The following is a 24494-nucleotide window of genomic DNA, read 5'->3' on the forward strand; positions in this document are numbered from 1 at the left end:
TCTCTTCTTCTTTGTTATTTTCCCCTTTTCCTCTGTACTTAGAATGCTGATTAAATAACTGAGCAATAATTGTGCCAGCCAGAAGATAAAAGCCATACGATAGAAATGGAGGAATGGGAGGCTAGACAGAATCTGTCTTTACAACTTCCTGGAACCCTTTAACAAGCTTTAGATTGCCTAGTACCGAGGTTCTTCTTAAAACAAAAAGTAAATCTATTTTTTAAGCTTTGGTTAAGTTAATGCTCTGACATACTCAGGCAAAAGCAACCCCTAAAGTATACACCCTTAGTTCCTGGGGGAATCATTGCAGAAAGTAATTTCCCCCAGTTTCCTAGGTGAGCACTCTGGCATTTAGCAATGCAGACATCCCTGCTAATCAGCACAAAGGGGCTGAGACCAGCGTAACCAAATATTAGAAAAATTTTAATAATTAATATATAGAAATTATTTGTCAAGCTGAAACCTATGTAGAAGGAGAAAATCAAATCTGCCCAATAAAAGAAGAGGAAACAGGTTATGAGAATGAGAGTATTTTGAGTATCCTGATCTCTGGGCTGGAATTATTTGCACACCTGGAGCTCTGAAGGTAGAAGACACGCTTGTGATGTTTATACAGATGATAAGCCATGTGCCCACTGCTCCAGCCCATGTGACTCTGAAAGACGATATCCCGAAGAGCCATGAGAGAGAAAAAGCCACCTAACTGTTTGCTTAGATGGTAGCATATAGCAATAACTAATATACAGTCTAATTTCAGACCTGTTCATGCTATTAACTGCTCTAATGTAGTAGAGCAAGTTGGAGCTTATCAGAAAATTAAAGACCCAAAAGAGGAAGAGATAAGGAAGAACTTGCCATGCAGTCCGTAGTTTGAGCTTTCTCTACAAGGTGGTCCTGGGACTGATGGCGATGGCCTGGACCACACTGAGGAGACAGGTGGTACAGATGGAAAGGCCCCGAGCGACCCTCCCTAAATAAATTGAAGTTTTACAACCAACATTATCTAGGAAGTTTCTGAAATTAAAAACTGCAGTTATATCTTTTCTATTTGTAGTACAAATAATGATTATATTTGAGAAAACCAAATGAAGGAGGATATGTTCTATGGGTTTTTCTCAGAACCTATGACAAAAGTATATACATGTCATACAATTATAAGGAAGTTTCCCACAAATCCAGGTCCAGTTAGGAAAGGGAAGACTATTCCCCGGATCAGGTTACTCCAAGTCATCTTCAGACATCATGGACAGAGCTAGGAAAAAACCTTTTGAGAAATACAAATAAATAAAGATGATATATTTTTTCATCTGTGGCTTTTCTCTGTGTTAATTTCAGTGAAAAGAACAGTTACAATTATGAAATATGTAAGTGTACACGATTCTGTCATAGGAAACCCCTCATCTTATTTTTTATCTCTTTCTTCTGTTCTTTTTGCTGCCATTGGTACAGAGATGATAACTACAATTTAAACATAAACTTCATATCATGCTTTCACTTGCTTTTCCAAGAGATCCTTCTATGTATTCTTCATGTCTAAAATTTACATGACAATTTTATATGACAATATAATATTTATATTATATGACAATATAATATAAATTAATATATAATATATAAATGTGTATTCTATATTTATACATAAAATATATAATTATTTTAAAATGTATTTATATATTTTAAATCTTTTTACACAGGTGACATTTTGTTGATGCTTAAATGCTGAATCTATCTGAATGTGAAGCATGTTTTTAAAAATAGTTTTTGATCATGATTCCAAAAATAACTTGGAAGACCAGTCAGCCTTCCCTCCTCTAATATTTTTCTTATTATTCAGTAAAAAAAAAAAAATGGAAGTGTTTTATTAGTATCACAGAATCTAGTCCCTAATCTGAAGCAGAGCTTTGGAACTTTGGGAAGATGAAGAGGGGGCCAGAAAACAGTGAAACCCTAGAAAAAGATAAGAAGAAACAGACATGAAAATATTTGATAAGGACATCAGGGTAGTGAAGTGTATACAGGACATTCATTTTTGACAAATTCCAGATCTCTAAATATGTAACCATTTTCTTATTCCACACCTATGAGTTAATACTGCTGTTCTTGTTATTAAAGCCTGTAGCTTATTTCACTATGGGCTGTCCTGTTCAGATCATGTGATGCTTTGTTTAATGCATTGGTATAGATGTTAGTCTGTCCATTTGGCACTGGAGGAAACTGAGGCAGAAAGGCAATAACTAATATTCCTAAAGTTACAAAGTTTCCTGGCATAAGAGATGGGTACAAGCCTAAATCCATGCAGTTCATGTTGCCAGAGACATTTAAGACAAATTAAGATAAATCTAAGGCATCTGTTATTGATTGATAGGCTATGAAAGGGGAGAAGGCTTGCAGAAAGGCATTCCAAAGTCAATCCCGGTTAGATCAAACGTCCTGGTTTCTTTTGTTTTGGGGATTTATTTGTAGTTTGATATAAGTTCTAGATAAGAAGTGGGACCAGAGAGGTTAATTGTGAAAGAGTAAACTTTTGTTCAGACCTAAAAGTAAAAATCAGCTTGGACTGGTAAAGATCAAAGTAGCCTTTCTGTTACCAACATTGGGAGAACAGACAAAGGTAGATCTGGTTACAGAGTCAACTGGACACATTGGTTACATAGCAGCTGTCTAATGCCGTAATTGCACCGTTTGAGTGATGACTCTTTTCTTACCAATGTGTCCCCAACTTGCTTTGTATATCCAGATATCAGTGATCTCTAATTTATAAACTGCTTTCATCTTGTGACAGTATGCAACAACTCGTTTATCTACTTCTCCTAATCCCCCTTGAGAAATATCCACACATCAACAACTCCCCTTAGAGGCCCCTCAGATCCATCAGTGGGAACTCACACCTCTCCTAAATGCCCTCATAGAGTGACATTCCATGGTTCCTCTCGAGCACCTTCCCTGGCTATATCCAGTTTATGTATCTGATTGATTTTCAGTCCATAGGCTTGTTCCTGTTTTTGGCTGATTAACCATTAATGGTTGAGGTCCTACAGTGAAATGCTATGCAGTTTGACTTGATGAGTACTTGGAAAACCCACTGAAAACTTGTAAGTACTGAAATCACACATTCAGTTAGGGGTCTTGAAAGATAACTCTGAAATATTGAGGAATATGAATCAAAGATATGAAAATTAGGAAGAAGACATTAAAACCAGAAATTGTTATACTAATCAAAATGATAGATATATAGGCATAACAAATAAAGGAAGTATCACAGAAGATAAAAAGTTGCTAAGCTTGAGAAATGTTAAAGACATTGAAGCAAAATAATTTTATGTGTGTCTGTCTGTTGGATGTGGAAGAGGCAGAGGTCAAGGGTGAGCACCAGGCTTTTTAAATTGGCTGATAGGAATATGACAGAATGAAGTAGAAAATGGAGACATTCAGGTTGGGGGAATTTTTTAGTTCAATTCAGCATATGCTGAGATTTAAAATATGTGGGATATATGAAAATTTGAACAACCAAGTTGGCGTTGCAGCTATGGAGATCAGGAAAAAAACCTGTCTCCCAAATTTAGATTTTTGTATCCTCTTCCAAGATGACATTTAAAGTCACATTGAATGTTCATCAAAGAGTGTCACAGGGAAAGGATTACAGTTCTTCGGACAAAAATCTGCTCTGTTATGTATATTATGACTTTATCCGCTAGAAATGTGCTATGATATGAATTTTTTTTACAGATACAGACATATCATTATAACTGTTCCTTTCTTCACACAGCGTTTCCTGGATCCAAACATTTTTTTGTTCATGAAGTTAGAAATGGTTTTGAACATTGTCAAGGGAACAATATTCCTGTTTCTCACTGGAGTTGGCATTGTGGGGAATGTTTTTATTTTTGCAAACTATATGTGCATTTTCTTTTGGGGCACTGAGAAGAAATCTTTACACTTTATTCTTATCCATTTAGCTTTTACAAATACCATACTTCTATTTTCCAAAGGAATACTCAAGACAATAGCAGCTTTTGGTTTGAGAAACTTCCTAGATGATATAGGCTGTAAAATTGTGGTTTATCGGGGCCGTTGCATCTGCCCCAGCAGTTTCCTCACTGTAGTCCAGGCTGTCACCATCGTTCCCAGAGCCTTCATGCGGGGGAAGCTCAAGCTGAGGTCAGCAGGGCATGTCCTTCCCTTGTTTCTCTTTTCTTTTTTCTGGGACACTCAATTCCTTGATAACGATGAACTTACTCTATTCCATCACAAAGAGCAACATGAACAGATCACAAATTAGTGAAAATGATAACTACTGTTATTTTCTAGTAAGGAGATGGGTAATAAGACGGATTTTTCTCACACTGATAGTCTGACAGGAGGCCCTGTTTCAGGGTCTCATAGGCTGGGCCAGCAGCCATGTGGTGTTTCTTCTCCACCAACATCACAAGCATTTTCTCCACATTCAGAACTCCAAATTTCTGTACAAAACTCCCTCTGAGATAAGAGCTGCTTGAAGTGCTCTCCTTCTGATGCCCTGTTTTGTTTTGTTGTATTGGACAGATTGCATTATTTCTTTATATTTAACTTCATCCTTAGAGCAAAATTTCATAATATCAAATATTCAAGAATGTTTACCCTTGGTTATGAAACTCTCAGCCCATTTGTGCTGATTCACAGAGATAGACATGTGGCTGAATGTTGGCATGTTCAGTAAGACTTGAGAAAATGTTTTGTTGATCTCTTCAGTACGCAAGTTGGAAATAACTGTTCATTTTGCTGTGCCATATGTTTTTAAAAATCAAGAAGAATTACTTAAACATATAAGGATAAATTATCATACAACAAACCTGCTGACCAGCAGCCCTGATCTGATGTAAGAGATCCTAGAAATCCTAGAGAGACTCAGCTCTCTTCTTAGTCTCCATCCTTCCATCCTTCAGGAAATAGCTGAAATTCTGTGCATTTATGATGGCTTTTTTCACTACTAGGCTTCCAGGAGTAAGAAACAGTAGAACAACCTGGAAAAATCTATGAAAATTACTGGTGCGTTCACCTTTTGACTCAGGAATTTCACATCTAGGGCCTAATTTCTCAGATAAGAATTACAGTAGGAAAAATACATATTGTGATACATTATTTTAAAAATACAATGAAATGCCATCTAGCAAAAGGAGCTATTTTGGGCTATTTAAAATATTTATATGTATCCATTCATACAAAGGGATTTTATGGTTTTTATGAAGAAGTAGATGAGTTCAAAATGCATTGACATGGAATGATACTCAAAGGTTTTTTTTATTAAAAGAAAAGCAACGTGAAAGTCGTAGCATTCAAAAAACAACATAATATAATTAATTTGGAATTATCTACATCATTAATTTCTGCTAGAATACCAAAAAAAAAAAAAAAACTGTAAGAATTGTTTCCTGGTTGAAGAGAATCTAAGTAAATGAAAACATAGTAAATAGAATTTTATTTTATATATTTTTCTGTTTTCTGATTTGTTAAACATGTAAATGTATCTCTTCAAAGTATATAAATAAATTAAATTAGATAACAGCTTATGACTTGTTACTAGACATCATTTTTTAGTACCCTGGCACTCCCTACAATATTATCAATCTAGTCTCTCTATTATCAGAGCTACAAAATTATCCGGTTCTGCATGAATTTAAGTGAAGAACTTGGTTTCAATTTTTCTTAAGTTGGAACCAAAATACATATTTGGATAGAATGTATAGTTCTGGCAGTAAGGTATCTCATCAAGCCATTTGGAAAAATATTTAATAAAATAAAAGTGAACAAGAGACTTAAGAGACATTTCAAAAGAACGCATGTTAAATATTATTGGGGTCTTGCTTACTTGCTTTTATTCCATCTTGTTTTCTTGATCAAATAAACCAAAGTAAAAGTTAACAATTTTCAAATAAATGTATAAGTACATGAAAATCTGATTACTAAACTATAAGAAATAAGTGAGAAAAATGATTCCTGTTTATAGTGCTCATTATACCAAGCATAAGAAAATGAAAGCAAAGAAAAACAGAAGAGAGGAAAATAGTATTCGGCAATACATTGAAGTAAGTGTACTGTATTGGAAAGTGAATGAAAATTTTAAGTAGGAACAATGAGTTGCTTTGGAAAGATTGGCAATAAATATTTAACTGGCCCATGGCAGCTTCTATAATCAATATTTGATTACTGATTAAACTGATCGAACCATCATAACAAACCACCATTCATTTTTCCCCTTTTTGCTCAAAATAGGTACAGAAGAGAAACATAGCACATGAAAGGTGAAATAGCGCAGAAAGCAAAAGGCATATGAAACTCTGAAAACCAGAAATCAATGTAGACAAAGAGGTTGGAACTTGTAAGTAAGGTAGAGGATACAAGTTTGTGATGCCAGGTTCATTAATGTAATGACTGAATTCTTTTTTTCAAAATATTTTAAGTCCTGAAGATATCCTTAATGTGCATTTGGTAGGTGGAATTTTTTTTTTATTTCTCAATTTCTATCACACTCTTTTGGAAGATATAACACACACGGTATATTGGAGATTAAAGAAAACTATATTTATTTCTTGAAAAATAAGCAAAATAAAAAATCAAGAAATACAGAATGAGAGAGGGGATGAAAGGTAACTACTGCCTTAGATTTTTCTCCTGTTTTAGTTATTACCAGTCTCAAAAGAATTCATGATTCATTCAATGGTGGAAACATTTCAAGGTTGTAATTTGGGTGCCTGCTTTAACTCACTCAGGGACTTGAACACAAAATCCTCAGTTTAAAATGCAGATGTACTCTTGACCAAGCTATACAAGCTGTAAAATGGCTTTCAGCTAAAAGATAAGAGGACTTTTACATGCTACCTGAGTCCTTTTATGTTGCTTTGAAGATGATTTTTTATATCCTCTGATCACACACAAAACAGCAGCCTTTAATATACATATTGTACGAAATATCAATTTTATACTATTAAAATATACATTCCAGATTTGATAAACAAAAGCATTTTGGTGCATGTTGTTATGTGGATGAAATGCAAGATCTTGTTATGACCTTGTGCTCTAATAAACTCAAAAGTCAGTGGTCTGAAGCCATGCTAAAGACCTTTGTGATCCCACCACCCTCCCTGAGTCTGTCATTCCCACTTCCATACCACTGTTGAGGCAACATTCAGAGGATCTCATAATGAGCAAAATAGCAGCTTTCATAAAAAGAACTTTCTTCAGCCCTATCCCAGCCACATATGGGGTGTAATAAAGTCTTGTCAATTCAGTGGCCAAAGTGTAACTTGTTATTTTTTCATATCATATTGATACATTGTGTCAAAGAGAATTTCTGACCTTGATTATCATCTTTTGATGAAAATATTTCAAGACATGCACACACAGACATACACCTCAAAAATGAGAGACTTGAATTGGCAAAATATTATTGGAGGAGTCCAGAGAACTTACTTTGAAGCTGTGTCTGCCTATCAATCACACTGGTTAACTTAGATTTTAGTTTTATTTATAATGCCTTGGAAAAGCTGATGGAGATTTTGAGGAAGGGATCGAAAGGCAAATTTCACTTGTTGTCTTCTTGGTTTTCTAATTGTAGCTCTGCCTTGGTTGGTCAGTGTGCTCTATCTGTGGTTGAGTGTCTTCATCTCTGAAATGGAATGCAGAATAACAGCATTATTAGTTTTTAGGGCCATTGTGAGAAGTAAAAAGGTAAGTGCCTTTACAATAGTACATAGTAGATACTAAGTGTGAGGAAACAAAAGCCTTATTTCTTTTAATTGTGTACTCACTTAGCAAACGTTTACTATGTTGCTTGACATTCTGGATAGGCTACACTAAATAGATAATGTCCTAAAAGAATGATTTTCTTTTAAATCTGCCTCTTGTACACTGCAATTACATATGCTGTAATTCTTTGTTACCAATCACTTTGTTACTTATGTTCATAATTATTCCATTTTCTAGCACTTCATTAGTTCATGAAAACTTCATGACAGGCACCTTACTGTTGGGATCCAGCTAGAAGAACCAACACAATTATGTGAGCCACATTCATACCAAGTATGTGTTTCACTTTATAATTGTCTTTTGTATTGTCGTCATCATCATCACCATGGTCTCACCACAATCATCATCATAACCATCTTTATCAATATAATTTCTCTATCCAGCAACTTTGTTCAACTTCCAGCTATCTATCAGTCAGTTGGTTGAAGGCCTGTGGCCAGACTTATAATAAAGATCCTTGACTGGCCCATTTTCTTAGTCCTCTCTCACCTGAATAAAAATTCAGGTGAATAGAAATGTCACCTGAAGAGAAATCTTCTGAGAATGTCAGCAGGTAGAGAACCTCCCAAACTATAGAGATTTGGGAGGCAGTTTTTACTACCTGACTAAAAAGATGGGCTTCTAAGAGATTTTTTTAGGGTCAAATTTTTGAAGGATTCAGTATTTAGTTTTAGAGGAATATAGAGACTTCAAAGTCATAAAACAGATACAGTAATAATGATTTGTGATTGGGATGCAACTCTGTTTTAGGAGATCTTAAACTGATATAAATGTCTATTTTTAATTAAACTTTGTATTGCATATATTTAAGATGTATAAAATAATTTTTTGTATACATAGTGATATGGTTACTACAGCCAAGCAAATTAACATATCCATCATCTCACAGTTATCCTTTGTGTATGTGTATGTTAAAAGTATCCAAAGATACTTTTAGAGAATTTCCGGCATATAATACAATATTATTACTATTGTTCTCACGATGTACATTAGATCTGTACACTTATTCATCCTAGATACTACAACTTTGTACCCTTTGGCCTATCTCTTCATTTCCTCCCCTACTCTTCCACTCCTGATAATTACCTCTCAACTCTGTTTCAGTGTATTTGAGATTTTTGTGTTTGTTTTTTAGATTGCATATATAAGTAAGATCTTGTAGTATTTTGCTTTCTGTGTCTGGCTTATTTAGCTTAGCATAATATCCTCCAGTTTCATCCATGCTGTTGCAAATGGCAGTACCTCCTTTTTAAGGCTGGATAACATTTCATTATGCATACTCATATCACATTATACCACATTATATATATACACACACTATAATATATATGTATTATAATTTTTACAATGTTTTTCTTTGAGACGGAGTCTCACTCTGCGGCCCAGGCTGGAGTGCAGTGGTGCAATCTCAGCTCAGTGCAACCCCCACCCTCTGGGTTCAAGCAATTCTCCTTCCTCAGCCTCCTGAGTAGCTGAATTTACAGGCATGCACTACTGCCCGGCTAATTTTCATATTTTTAGTAGAGTTGGGATTTCGCCATATTGGCGAAGCTGGTCTCGATTTCCTGATCTCAAATGATCTGTTCGCCTCGTCCTCCCAAAGTGCCGTGATTACAGGCATGGGCCACCGCACCTGGATGTATAATATATGTTATATATGCACATTATTATGCACATGAGCATGCATGCGAGTGCACATGCACACACACATCACAATTTCTTCCTCCATTCATCCACTGAGGAAGATGGAAATGCAAATACCTCTACTAGGTGCTGATTTTATTTCTTTTGAGTATATAGCCAACAGAGAAATTGCTGGGTAATTTGATATATATATATATGTGTGTGGTGTTTTTGTGTGTGTGTGTGTATGTGTATATACATATATACATATACACACATACATATATACCCATATAAACACATATACACATATAGATATTGTGGAAAGGTAAAATAAGTAAATATTTAATGGTGAATGAATCTTGTCATTTGTCAGGAAATTTTATATCCGTTCTCAGTTGTCTTCTGTAACTGTATCTTTAAGCCACATTTTCTATTTTTCAAGAAACTTGAGTTTAATTATGAATACATTCATATTTATCAATGTAACTAAGCATGTTATTACTCATGATCTATATGGCCTAGATGAGGACAGTAAACATCTCAGTAAAATGACTGGAATATGAGCCTAGGTGGGTCCCCTGATGTGTAGAATGATGCTGATGTTTAGTAATCTTTATGATCTTTCCTTGGAGTCTGAGTTCCCACTGGTATAAAAGTAAATGAACTATTTATTATCCCTAGAAAAGTTGGATTTTGGAAGGGAAATGTATATTATACTTTGAAAATGAAGAGAGAACAAGTGTTTGGGGTTGAGAGTGTGGATTCGTATATGACGTATGTAATCCCAAGACCATTGTGTTGAGTTCAGAAATTATAAACTATTTATTCAGTTGATTTCAAGATGAAGAGAAGTGCTCTAAGTTGTTTGTCAAAGAACTGATTCTTTGGGAAATTGTTGGGTTCAGGATGAATAATTATTTTGAACACTGAAATATTTAACCTTTAATTTAACATCTCAGCATCGTCCTATGTCCCAGCTCCATCTATGCATAAACATGACATACTGTTTCTTAAGGAGAAAAACGTATTTTTATGGAAGTGGAATGTTGAGCCTGAACCAGAGTCGCTAAGTTTTAGGGAAGTTAGGAATGATTACTACTCCTAGATGTGTGTTTCAGAGAAATTAGCTAAGATTTTTTAGGCTTTCAAAGTGCAAAGAAAACAGTTGAATTGCAATAAGAATTTCAGTGTTCTAACATTAGTAAGGTGGGCAGGAGTTAGAGGAATGCCTAGTAGCCTCATAATTATTTTAATCCACTCAGTAAATCCATGTAAAATTCAAATGAAGTACTAGTTTAAATCTACTCTCCCTTTCAGAAAAGATTGATTGCTCTTTCCACGTATTCAAGATAATCTTTGTTTTGATTTGTCCTTGCAAAAGAGTTTCATTTTTGGTAAATAAATAAACAGGCACTCTATAATAATTATTGAATAATTGAAAGAATGAACTGAATGAGAACTATCTTTTAAATTTTTGAAGGCATCAAATTCGGGACAGCAAAATGAAATTGAAAATATGGATTAATTCAAAACATAAATCTTAACATGAACGTAAAATGTGGCTTAGATGTATTAGCTAATGACCTATTATAAAAACTTTCTTTGCATTTAACCACAAGTTTTTGTAACTTTCTTAAATTTGCATGTAGGAAGAAGTTAGTAAACTAACCAAATATATCTTGGTGCCTCTGAAAAGCTGACGTTAAGAAATTTCTTACGAGTAGAATTTTGCTGAGATTAGGAATATTCTTTCTGAAAAACTTATGGTAGTGAAAATATTCCTACGATTTGTTAGAGCAAATCGTCCAGGAGTCCCTCAGTAATAGTACAATCCAACTTTCAAAAGGGGTAGAAGTGAGGTAAGAGAACTTGGGAACTCGAATTTTTCTAGCATTTTAATTGAGCTAAAAATGGAAATGAGTTAAGTTGCTTAGAATAGTATAGCAAACCCGGGCGCGGTGGCTCACGCCTGTAATCTCAGCACTTTGGGAGGCCGAGGCGGGTGGATCACGAGGTCAAGATATCGAGACCATCCTGGTCAACATGGTGAAACCCCGTCTCTACTAAAAATACAAAACATTAGCTGGGCATGGTGGCGCGTGCCTGTAATCCCAGCTACTCAGGAGGCTAAGGCAGGAGAATTGCCTGAACCCAAGAGGCGGAGGTTGCGGTGAGCCGAGGTTGCGCCATTGCACTCCGGCCTGGGTAACAAGAGCGAAACTCCGTCTCAAAAACAAAAAACAAACAAACAAAAAAGAATAGTATAGGAAAGTAGAACAAAAGAAAAATGTTCCTATAGGTCACAGGTCTTACCATAGCGTAGTAGTTTAAGCTATCATCAGAGCATCCACAGAAACAACCCTTTCATTTATGTAAATGAATGATGGAGTGATAAATATTATTTGGTAATAAACTCTTTGAAGAATAAAAATAAATAATTTGGAAATAAATTCTACTGTAAATACTAGCATTTGCCACCTTTAGGTGGCTCGTTGGTCTAGGGGTATGATTCTCGCTTCGGGTGCGAGAGGTCCCGGGTTCAAATCCCGGACGAGCCCACTTCATTTTCGCCCAATAAGCTTTAAGGGTTTTTAAAGTATTTACCCAAATATTCATACTAAAAAATATGTACTTTCATCACTTGAACAGTAGAATTGTCTTCAAAGCAGCCGAGTACTGAATCCCGGATCTCCCCTAAGGGCAGACACCGGAATGCTGATGCGGCTGCAGCAGCGCTCGCCCACCTCAGTCCGTCTCTTCCCAAATCCCGAGGGGAAGGCGGCGGGCAGCTTGTGCGCGCGTGCGAGTGCGTGCTTGGCCGAGTGCTGGAGGGGAAACATGAGTTGCAGTCAACCGGTTATCTTCCTCTTATAGGAAGGAGGATTACAGTTTCCACTTTTAACTCCAGCTCGGTGATCACTCCTAATGTTGACTACTCCCGCCACACTGGAAAATGAACGTCTCCCCGAGTGCGGCTGGTGCAGCCACTCCCACTGCAGTCGACTGTTAGGGTGTCACCCTCCTGCCTCTCCTGCTTTCCCTGGTCAGAGTTCATTCCTCTATTCCTCCGGCGGTTGCATAGGCAAGAGCACTGCATGCCAACTTCAGTGCCGAAAGCCCTCCACTCCAACCTGGGCAACAGAGAAAGACTGTCTCAAAAAAAAAAAAAAAAAAAAAAAAAAAAAGAGAGAGAACACAGAAATCAGAAAACCATCAACAAAAAAACAAGCCAACATCCCTAACTGGAATACATGATTTGATGATGTAAAAGAGTTCCCAAAACAATGAATGGAAACAGAAACACACTAAGGCATATCTTTCAGACATCGCAGAACATTGAGGACAAGGAAATTATCCTGAAATAGTTAAATTAAAGTTCATTGCAAATGTAGAATCAGTAATTAGAATGACTTTGTACTCCAAATGAATACTGAAAGCTAGAAGAAAATGGAGAACTCTCTCAAAATCCTGAAATAAATCTCAAAAGCCCAAAAAATATTTCCCAATCATTCAATCAAGTTGTTGGAAAAGTATTAAAAAGTCTCATCTACAATAAACTCTTTCTCAGGAAGCTGCTTTTACAATGTATTCCACCAAAATGTGAAGGTATATTAAGAGAAAATACATGAGAAATTGGGCATCCAACACCAGTAGCAAGGAAATAAAATGTATACTATGATGGTGAAGGAAGACATCAGGATGAAAACCATATCAAGTTTAGAAATCACTTAGTTAATTTTTTGGCCAAGCTTTTATGGTTGTGATAATTTTTTTTCTAAAAATAATGTTCAGGAAACAAAATAGGAAAGATAGGTAAATAATATTGCCAAGCATAATTACATAAACAGTGATTACTCATTCAATAAAAATTCTGATATAACTATATTTGAAGGAAAAATTGGTAAGAAGAATGTGGAGGTGCTTATGGTGAGGAAGAGAAGTGAATCTTCTATTTGTATAATGGGAAATCAATGGAAAACACTAAACTTAAAATTAATATGTGGCATATGTATTAGTTAGAGTACAATTTTGTCTCTGCAACAAAGACCCAAAAGAACCAAAGCTTAAAAGACACAGACATTACTGATCTCTTCCGTGACCATCTGAGGGTGTAATCAATGCCAGGGTGATGCTTCGGCTTCATGGTATTGGTTCCGGTCTTCTATGTCAGGGCACCCTCCTTCCTAGAACGTGCTGGGTACAATCACTATTTCATGAAGGCTTCACTCTCAAAAGCAGATACAGGAGGAAGAGATAATAGAAGTTCTTTCTTTGTTTTATGGGCATAACTTGAAAGCTTTACATGCATTTTCTCTCTTATGCCGTTACTTAGAAGTTGGTCACTTGACGAGGCTTACTGTCAAGGGAAGTCATTGTAATCTTTTCATGGGTGGCTATGAGCTCAGCTAATTTTCCATTTCTTGGAAGAAACAAAAATAATGAATGGACAATTAGCCATCTCTGCCATAGCATGATATTTGGAGGCATGCTGGTAAAACAACACAAAATGTCAAATGGCTGAAAGTGTTTGCCTCTACTAACAGGAGTAAGAAAGGAAAAACAGGACCACTGTTTTGCACACACATATTTTTGAAGTAATTGAGTCTTTAAAACGTGTGGTTAACTTTGATTAAAAAATTTGTTAATTAAAAAAAGCTTTGAACTAATAACCAGTATGGATAAATAATTCACCCAGGCTAAAGTGAGAAAGGAAAAGAGCATTGCACAAGGGAAAATAACTTGTTGGAAGAGGAAAACTAGATCCATCTTGATGCAAAATCCCAAATGGGACTGAGCATGGAAAGCAAGGGGTAAGGGAGCGGGTTGAGTTGAGGTTGAAGATTTCAGGCAGGTCAGTGCAGCAAACGCTAAAATAGAAGGGCTCTTTCAAAGAAAAAGAAAAGGATGATTCTTTGTGCATTCACAGAAACAAGCAAATATCCTTACAGCGAGAGTGTGAAAATACAGTAGGGGTCCATTCCTGCAGGATTTCCCCCATGTTCCCTGTTGTTCAATCTGTAGTTGATTTGCGTGTGCTTCAAAAGAGAAATCGACTCCGGTGTGAACGGTTTTGGGAACCTCCGCTTCCTGCTGGCTCACAGGTGCGCTCTCCGGACGCGGCGAGCAGACAGAAGGGCTGAACAGGCTCACCTGCCGCCCCAGGTCGAAGGCAAACCCCGTGCGTCCCGTCAGCCGGGTCAGGCCTGCCGCCTGCTCAGGTGCCTCCTGCCTCGGGACCAGGACGCCGGAGAAAGGGAGAGACCGGCCCGGCAACTACGTTTCTACCACATCTCGAACATTTGTGAGTCCCATGAAAGCTAAATCCGTTTTTTCCCCTCGCAGCTTTTCCATTCAGTTCTTGCTCATTCATGTGGAAACGAGCCATCTCCACGCCTCCCAAACATCTCCAAACGGTTTCCTAAGACTTTTTTTTTTTTTTTTTTTTTTTGCATTGTTCTGTTTTCAGGTTCTTGGTACACTAAAACTTCTTTTAAGGCTGCCTGTGGGTTCCGATTACAAACTCTCAAAGAAAATACTCAGGAACCATGCCGTATCCAGACGAGGTGGCCGAGTGGTTAAGGCGATGGACTGCTAATCCATTGTGCTCTGCACGCGTGGGTTCGAATCCCACCTTCGTCGAATGAGGCCTTTTAATGCGAAAAGGAGGAAACAATATCCAAATCCAGCCAACTTTCCTTTCATCTCTCCTGGAGTTCTGATCCCTGGACTTGGAGAGGAGATAAGCGGTTCTAGTAATCCTGTCAGTATTAGGATGTTGCTGGGTATCTTTAAGTTTATGGTTGATTGGGTATTGTCGATATTGTTTGTGTGGTCAGCTTAATGAATATTCCTCAAGTGGGATTCCTACCTGATGACTGCAAAGACGCCTTTGAGCCTGAGAAAGGGGAGAGGGGAGGTGTAGGGCTAAAAAGGGGGAAAAACTCGAGTGTGGTTACTCCAGCCCCTTCTTTTAGAAATCATTACAACTGTGGACATTAAAATAAACTCATCAATAAGATAAACAGAAAACAAAAACAAAAACAGCACGACAGGGTCGGACGTGGTGGCTCATGCCTGTAATCCAAGCACTTTGGAGGCCAAGGTGGGCGGATCACCTGAGGTTGGGAGTTCAAGACCAGCCTGACCAACATGGTGAAACTCCGTCTTTAAAAAGAAAAAAAAAAACAACAAACAAACAAAAAAACAGCATGAGAAACACACCAGGAGAGAAATTTAGTTACTTAAATGCTCAAGACAAATCGAGAGACCAAAATTGAAGAAACGTGTAGCACTTGGCCGCAAGAGCTAAAAAAAAAAAAAAAAAAAAAAAAGCGGGGAGTGGTGGCTCAAGCTTGTAATTCCAGCACTTTGGGAGGCTGAGGTGGATGGATTACAAGGTCAGGAGATTGAGACCAGTCTTGTTAACAGGGTGAAACATGCCCAGCCTGGGCAACAGAGCAAGACTCTGTCTCAAAAAAGAAAGTAAGATGACATCATCATTTACACAACATGGTGAGTCAACCAAATATTTTACCAAGTGTGTATAAATTTGATCTCAGTAAAACAATTTTAGAATTCAAATCTATAAACTTTAAAGTATTGATTTTGTAACATGATTAATTTAAAAGTAAATTAAAATATATTAGTGTGTTCCAGGCATAGTGGCTGACGTCGGTAATCCCAGCATTTGGGAGGCTGAGGTGGGCAGATCACCTGACTCCAGAAGTTCGAAACCAGCCTCAGCAACATGGCAAAACCCTGTCTCTACCAAAAAACAGAAAAAGAAAAGGGCTAGGTATAGTCCCAGATACTTGGGAGGCTGAGGTGGGAGGACTGCTTGAGCCTGGGAGGCAGAGGTTTCATGAGCCAAAAATGCACCACTGCACTCCAGCCTGAACAACACAGCCAGAACCTGTCTCAAAAAGAAAATATATGTATATTAATCTGATCATCTCCCATATAACTTTTTTACATAAAATTGACTTTTTCAGTTTGTAAATATAAATATTTAAATATATTTAAATCCAATTTTGCTGAAGAGCCTAAACACAATGTAAAAGCTATTGACTTGCCCTATTACCAGTCTTACAGACTCTTATAAAACAAAAGGTATATCACTATAGCTTCTCCCAACTATCCAAATGCTTGTAGGTCAGGTGTAAAAGTTTTGTCAAGAAAACACAAAAGAAATGAGTATCAGGGAAGACTACACACTGCAAAAACAAAATTCTGTGAGGACTTGAACCCAAGACCTTTTTCTTACCAGAGAAGGAAGTTTAATGACAAAGCAACAATTCTGTCATAAAAGCTAATTTATGTGATATTATAGTATAGACATTTTAAGATATACCAGAATTTTAGAATTTGAAAATGATGAGTCACATTTTGTTTTGAGCAGGAAACATATTAAGACAAACTTCCTTCAAACAAGACATGTTTGTAATCCCAGCAACTCAGGAGGGCCACTTCAGGCCAGGAATTTGAGATTAACCTAGGCAACACAGCAAGACTTCGTCTGTAAGAAAATAAATTATTGTACTAGCACACACCTGTAGTTCTAGCTATTTGGGAGGCTGAGGTAGGAGGATGGCTTGAGCCCAGCAGTTTGAGGCTGCAGCGAACCATGATCATGCCACCGCACTCCAGTCTGGGTGACAGATCAAGATCCCATTTCTGGGGGGCAGAGAGGGTAGGAACCATACGTTGTCGAGGCCTGAGCAGAGGAGGCTGCCGACTATAGAAATTGCAAGTTACAAAGAAATTATGTTTTCTACCTTGAAATCTATAAAAAGTTGCTCTAAAGAAAAAGAACCAGCTTTGTCCAGGCACCGTGGCTCACACCTGTAATTCTAGCACTTTGGGAGGCCCAGGCAGGTGGATCATTTCAAGTCAGGAGTTGGAGACCAAGCCTGGCCAAGATGGTGAAACCCCATCTCTACTAAAAACACAAAAATTAGTCGGGTGTGGTGGTGTGTGCCTGTAATCCCAGCTCTCAGAAGGCTGAGGCAGAATTGCTTGAACCATGGAGGCGGAGGTTACAGTGAGTCAAGATTGTGCCACCGCACTACAGCCTGGGTGACAGAATGAGACTCTCTCAAAAGAAAAGAAAAAGAACCAGATATTTCCACTCTTTTCAGAACAAATCAACAGATTGAAGTTTACTCCTGTTGACAATGTGTGAGGTCACAACGTGATACTATTCTTGAGGAGATGGAATGTTCAGAAAAAAAGCCACACATAGTACATGGTGGAAGAGCAAAAACGCAAAACAGGCTAAAAGAGCTGTGAGTTTAGAAAAAAACAATAGATCAAAAAGAGCAAGAATGGACATTAGAGAATGAAACTGAAGACAGAATAGGGAGTAGGGGTCCCAGGCATGAAAATAGGAAATTCTCTATGAGAAAGGGGAAGAACTTGTAATTGGACGTGAAACATACATTCTAGGTAGAAATAATTTCTTAAAATTTAGCTGGAAAAAACGTATATAGCAACAAGTAATGGTTTAAAAATCCAGATTAAAAGGATAGAAGTTCTTTTGAAAAACTGAGCAGAGGAGTTACTTTATCAAAGTAAGCTTTGAAGTAAATTTCTTATCTGTCAGGAAGCCTGGAAGATGGTGAGCCTAGAAGTGGAGAAACCAGAAACTTTTCAAACAAGCAAGGGCCCCAGATGCTAGGCCATGTTCCTTCAGCTTCTGAAGTCCACAGTGAAAACATGTGACACAGCATTTCCTCCAAATGCTACATGCCATGAATGGAAAGAATGCAAATGTGCAGGAATAACCTACATGAGCTGACGTGTCATTGGAGGTGGGGGATGTATGTCTAATGGATAAAAGAAGGCACAAATCTGTGAATACGTGTCAGGTGAACTGTTGGGTACACGAAGAGAAGGAATGTGGAGAGAACATGAGCTGATATAGGAGGAACACACATTTCAGAATCAAAACTACTCTGGTTTCTAGTACTGGCTTTGCCACTTACCAGTGTTATGACTTTTTTTTTTTCTTTTATCTTATCAGTGTTATGACTTAAGGAAGTTTTCTCCTCTGAGCCTCAGCTCCATCTCTAAAATGAGGATAATAATGTTTGTGGAAAAAATTAAGTTGGATTAAATAAAACAATGTAAATGACTCATATTTTATGTCTCCTAATGCATAGGCCTGAATAGATGATGGTGGTGGTGATTTTTTATGATGTCCTTTTGGTGGTACTTTCAAGAGGAGTGTCTCAGGCCATGTGGTTGCAAAGGCAGATTTAAAATAAGGGGACATCTAGGCTAGAGATAAGTTAGCCAGCATTCATCCTTTCAGTTGTACGTCACCTACTTGGTACTAGGGCCAGAGAGGAAACAAGGGCTGCTGAAAGAGTAACTGATATTTCTGGAGGTGGGAAGACAGAAATAATTAGAGCAAAAGAGAGGGTGAGCAAGGAATGGTGTTGACAGCACAGCCCTCAAGGGTTGGGTCCTTCTAAGTTCAGGGGTGAAAAAGGAAGCCTTGATGACACATAAATTCTTACAAGCCAGTGTTTCTCTTCTGGGAGAAATGGAAACTCAGAAACCAGTGCTCTCAAAGAAGGGAAATTAGGTATGATTTCTTGGGAGCCACAACCCAACCAGGCTACAGGGCTTTCCAAATAATACTGTCCTGAGTTTGAGCCTTAGAGAGGGCAGGTATGTTTTCAAGTCATGCACTGTATCAACTGCCGTTTTGATATATGAAAAGAAAACACTGTATATGCTAATAATCATTAACAAAAAAAAATTCAGGTAAAAAGAATTTTTAACAAAACTGAATTAGTTTTTTTTTTTTTTTTCCCCAGGAGCAAAAACTGGGAATTCAGCTGTAAGGAACACAGAATGACAAGTTGTTTTTCATCTTCTGGATCATCCCCTAAGGAAAGTAAAGAAAGTTCCCTCGGTATCTTCCAGTTGGCAACAGCAGAACAGAGGAGTATGACTTTACTCATAGATGTGCTTTCCTGAGCACTGTTTTAGAAGCTGAGAAATACAAGTGATCAAAATATAACCTACCCCACAACCCTCAAATCCAGTGCCAAAAAAATTTGTGTGGAGGGTTGCACAGTAATAATAATAAGCCAATGAAGAAGTAAAACATAGCATCTCAGATCTTGATATATATTATGACCAAAAAATAGTTGTAAATTGGAACAGGAAACACAGATGGGGTGCTCAATGACAAGGAGGCCTCATGGGCAAGATGGTTCCCTGTGTTAGGACCCCAGTATCCTTCCTTACAAAGAGTGGGGACCCCACCCTAGAAAAGGGATAGCAGTTTAGCCGCCCCACAGCAGCTCTGGCAGGGCTGTTTTTGGATACCTTCGTGGAGAAATCCACACACTGCCCTTCATTTAAAATATGAGCATTAGCCTCATCCTCAGAGAAGATGCAGCCATTGTGGGGTTAAGGTTTCTCTCCTCAGGTCACTAGTGTGGGTGTGCCTGCTGAGAAGTTTCAGCCACTCCACCTGCAATAGGAAAGACAGGTAGTTAATGAGAAAAGCAAGAGGCAGAACCTGTGAAGAACATGTGACCACCAGCCATTTGAACGAAAAGGGGCAAATTTGAATGAAAGGGGGCACATTTATTTGTGTTTCTAAAAAGATATTCCAGGCAGGTACACAGGAAACTAATTAAAGTGCTTCATTGCGATATATCAAAGATAAGACACAGCCAGGCGTTAGTTTAAATGACAAAAATAGATTTTATTTAGTAATCACTGACAGTGGGGAACCATCTGGGTTTCATAACTGGCCCATACATATCTAGATCAGGCTCCACACCTACTGCAGAACCTGGGAGACGAGGGACCTATCTTCAGATGTTGACTGAAACAAACGGTAAATTCTTTTGGCGGCATCCGTTGAGTTTTCTCAGGCAGGTGCTCAAGGAGACCGGGGCCATTAGGAACTATGTTCAGGTTTGTTTAGGTCTTTTTAGGCCAAGATTGCTGCCTAGTCCAGAAGAGAGCTCAGAAGCTGCCTGGAGTTTGGTCAAAAAAAGAATATTTGCCAAGTAGATGAGGGAACTGGGCGGTTGGGGGCTGTTCGAGATGGGATGATCTATAGCATTCTTTGTATATGCAATCATTAAACCATAGCAATGAAATGCCTAATCGAAATCATAAAACTAAGCAAAGTTTGAGCTACATTATCCTCTTATCGCCACAAGATGGTGACAGCGCTTCACAACTCGCCCGCGGGAAAGAAGGAGGGGGCGGCCCGAGAGCTCCTCCCTGTGCCAACTGCTGCTCTCCAGCCCGCCAAGCTGCCTGACGTTCTCTAAGTGCGGTCGCCAGCATTCCTCTACACGCTCATTCCTCTCAGTGTAGCCCTTTGTTGACCAGAAAAGAAATACGTTCATTGATTTGGCCAGCTTTATCATTATTATTATTTTAGCCTTTTTTTGTACCAACAACTTGCCCATTTTTTTTCTTTATCCAGAGCCACACTGGCGGATGAGGGAATCTAAAAGAAATCCCAAACATGAAATCCCAAATATGTTAGTTAATCAGGAATATTTTCACAAAGATCCTAACAGATATGGAAATAAAGAAAATACACTTAAGATTTTACACCTAAGAAAATTTTAGGCTGGGCGCGGTGGCTTACGCCTGTAATCCTAGCACTTTGGGAGGCCGAAGTGGGTGGATCACCTGAGGTCAGGAGTTCAAGACCAGCCTGGCCATCATGGTGAAACCCCATCTTAAAAAAAAAAAAAAAAAAAAAGAAAAATTTAAAAATAATTTGTAACATTATGTAATACCTAGCCGTTAAAGACAGAAAATCTTGAATTGTCTCAAAAATTTTTTATAGTGATTTTGTCTGAATGGGACCCCAACAGATCCAAATATGGCAAATATGACTGCTGTTTGTTCCTCTTAAATCTATTATGATCCATAAATTTACAAGTCTCCAAGTAGCCTGCCTGCTCTTTGAAAAAGGAATTGAGAGACCATAATCTGGGTGGGAATTCTCACTGATCCTGGATTGCCATTGCCTTTAAACCATTCTTTGAAAAGGGTTTGGGAAAAACAAATGTTTTGTTTTGAGACAGTCTCGCTCTGTAGCCCAGGCTGGAGTACAGGGGCACAATCTTGACTCACTGCAACCCCCGCCTCCTGGGTTCAAGCGATTCTCCTGCTTCAGCCTCTGGAGTAGCTGGGACTACAGTTGCACACCACCACACCCAGCTAATTTTTGTATTTTTAGTAAAGACCGGGTTTCACCATGTTGGCCGGGCTGGTCTCGAACTCCTGACCTCAGGTGATCCATCTGCCTCAGCCTGTCAAAGTGCTGGGATTACAAGTGTAAGCCACCGCACCTGAACAAAGGTATATTTTTTATGAGAGTAATTTTAAAAACACCCAAGTTGTCTGTCACAGCTCCTTGCCTATAACCCTAAAAAGAGGTAGACTGAGACAGTCAGGGGACAAAAAGCAGGGGGCGGTAGGGGGAGAACAGAAACAAAAAGAAAACTGACAGACAGAGGAGAGTCCAAAAAGCCCAACTTCTGTAAGTCAAGTCTTCCCACGGTTCTCTAAGCCACCAAATGAATGTAATTTAAATTGCTTTAAACTTCATATAAAAATAAATCATTTTTGGTAAATCAATAAAAAGAGGCATCTCCGTGACTACTGGTGGGAATATGTACTTCTCCTTTTCTAAAACAAAAAACAGCAGGGAGCCCTGAGTTGCAAACATGAAAAGCATAACTTTTATCAGCTCATTATTAAGTGTAATAAGAGAGCACCACTACGTTTCTACCTCTCCTTTCTTTAACCAATGCATTTTGGCTACAGAAGAAATTATGTCTATTCTTAGTCACTGTTCAGCACATATACAACATCCAAAATTGAGCGGCACTCCAGGAGGGTGCTGAATGACTACATGCCACTTTAACTGAGTCTTCCAAAAATTGAGACTTCTGCTAATAAGAAATATGGTACACATTAGGACTACTGAGTCCCATGGTCATCCATGCATTGCCTTTCCCTTTCTGTTTAATGTATAGAAATGGGTCCAAAAAATGTTGTGAGATATGAGGTATAAAGTGTTCAGTAAGTTCATAGATGGTCCTGCTAGCTATAGCATGTAGGAAAGTGAACAATACCCAAATCTAGATTAAGTGTTTATCTCAGTAAAGACAAATCCCTGCCTCATTCATGACAAAATACTTGCAAGAATACTTCCCCTGCCATATGGGACACTTAGCATCAGTATCCAGGTCAGTCTTGGTGAGCTAAGTCTATACTACAGAGCTGAAGTATGACCTCTACCATTGCCTGCCACCCTGGTCACATGGTTTACAAATAAATCACTTGGGCAGTAAGTGGGGTGATAGGAAAAGAGACTACTGACAGCCATGTGGTTGATGCGTACTTGATTGTTGATAGCCTCCTCCCAAGAGTGGGAATTTTGGTTAGCATTCACGTGGGACATCATTCTCATAATCTAGAACCATTCTGGGAAATTCATCCACATCACTGTTTCCCAAAACTTCTTGTCAACACAACCTCCACTTTTGCCTACTTAAAATCTCTGTCTATCCAAACCATTAGCCATGCACGTTCAGTTTAGATCAGTATCTTAGGTCACTCTCCTTCCAGAAAAAGTAAACAATGACATTCAAGACTTCAGGAGTCCGAGACCAGCCTGGCCAACATGGTGAAACTGTCTCTACTAAAAATACAAAAATTAGCCAGATGTAGTGGTGCATGCCTGTAATCCCAGCTATCCGGAAGGCTGAAGCAGGAGAATCGCTGGAACCCAGGAAGGGGAGGCTGAGATCGAGCGACTGCTCTCCCGTCTGGGCCAGAGTGAGGTTCCATCTCAAAAAAATGAGTAAATTAATAAAAACAAAAAATATATTTCGTTCTATCCAACTAAAATTGAGAGGAAATAAATCTCCTTCCCGAAAGCATTAAGAATGAGAAACTGATTACAGTTTGTAGGAAGGACCAAATAAAGGCGAGGATAGGATTCCTCTGGCACACTCAAGCCAACCATGGACTTCCTGGATATAGCAACCAGTCAGGATGCAGAGAGGAAGGGCGGGCGCCGCCCGGGCAAATTCAAACTGACAACCACTGCAGCTCGGCACTAGTGCAACTCATTATCCAATGGGTGACCGGCAAGTATTTTAACTTGCTTCGAACTTATAATAGAAAATCTCCTATCTCCTTACTTAACTTTAAGGGGATGAGAATAGAACATTTTTAGGCAATAAAAAGTTCAGGGTCAGATTATGTCACATTTGTAGTCGTTGGCATATCTCCAGCTTACTTTGGCAGGAAAGGTCATTAACAATTGTTCAGTAACGACCCTATTGTTAAATAACTGCTCTACTTCAAACTTAAACACAGTAACACCGAGCATGGTGGCTCATGCTTGTAATTCCAGCACTTTGGGAGGCGGAGGCGGGTGGATCACTTTAGGTCGGAAGTTCGAGACCAGCCTGGCCAATATGCTGACACCTCATCTCTTAAAGTAAATAAATAAAGAAAAAAAGAAACACAATAGCGAGTTACAATGGCCGGCACAGAAAGAATACAAGCACCAGCTCTCTCTTTGAGAAAATGGGTGGCTCTTAAAAGAGCCGTTATGATTGAGTTTGCAATCAACTCACTATTTAGCGCTGGTGTACTTGGTGACGGCCTTGGTGCCCTCCGACACGGCGTGCTTGGCCAGCTCCCCGGGCAGCAGCAGGCGCACGGCCGTCTGGATCTCCCTGGAGGTGATGGTCGAGCGCTTGTTGTAATGCGCCAGGCGGGAAGCCTCGCCGGCGATGCGCTCGAAGATGTCGTTGACGAAGGAGTTCATGATGCCCATGGCCTTGGAGGAGATGCCGGTGTCGGGGTGCACCTGCTTCAGCACCTTGTACACGTAGATGGAATAGCTCTCCTTGCGGCTGCGCTTGCGCTTCTTGCCGTCCTTCTTCTGCGCCTTGGTCACCGCCTTCTTGGAGCCCTTCTTCGGGGCGGGAGCAGACTTCGCTGGCTCAGGCATCGCCCAAATTAACTACAAAGCGCCCAAGAAAAGAAGAAACACTATGAACCAGGTATGA

General features: G+C 38.7%; 1 protein-coding gene and 2 non-coding genes across 4 annotated transcripts; 2 read left to right on the forward strand and 1 right to left on the reverse strand.

Moving 5' to 3' along the window:
- Positions 1–2193: 2193 nt before the first annotated feature.
- Positions 2194–24486, reverse strand: LOC116545215 (histone H2B type 1-J). 2 transcript variants are annotated; one of them, XM_032271831.1, is made up of 3 exons: positions 24057–24486; positions 3642–3645; positions 2194–2204 (listed from the first exon to the last, which is right to left on the reverse strand). In XM_032271831.1, coding segments are annotated over exons 1-2 (381 nt in total). In that variant the 5' UTR covers positions 24437–24486; the 3' UTR covers positions 2194–2204; positions 3642–3644. The 2 variants fall into 2 exon arrangements, with proteins under 2 accessions (XP_032127722.1, XP_032127721.1); XM_032271830.1 differs by lacking the exons at positions 2194–2204; positions 3642–3645 and adding an exon at positions 19061–19897.
- On the forward strand, positions 11895–11966 carry TRNAP-CGG. Its single transcript has one exon. It is a non-coding gene; the product is annotated as a tRNA-Pro (tRNA).
- Positions 14967–15048, forward strand: TRNAS-GCU. Its single transcript has one exon. It is a non-coding gene; the product is annotated as a tRNA-Ser (tRNA).
- Positions 24487–24494: the final 8 nt, after the last annotated feature.

This window comes from Sapajus apella, unplaced genomic scaffold (assembly GCF_009761245.1).
Source record: "Sapajus apella isolate SASKATOON/1434 unplaced genomic scaffold, GSC_monkey_1.0 scaffold251, whole genome shotgun sequence".
In the NCBI taxonomy this organism is placed as follows: domain Eukaryota; kingdom Metazoa; phylum Chordata; class Mammalia; order Primates; family Cebidae; genus Sapajus; species Sapajus apella.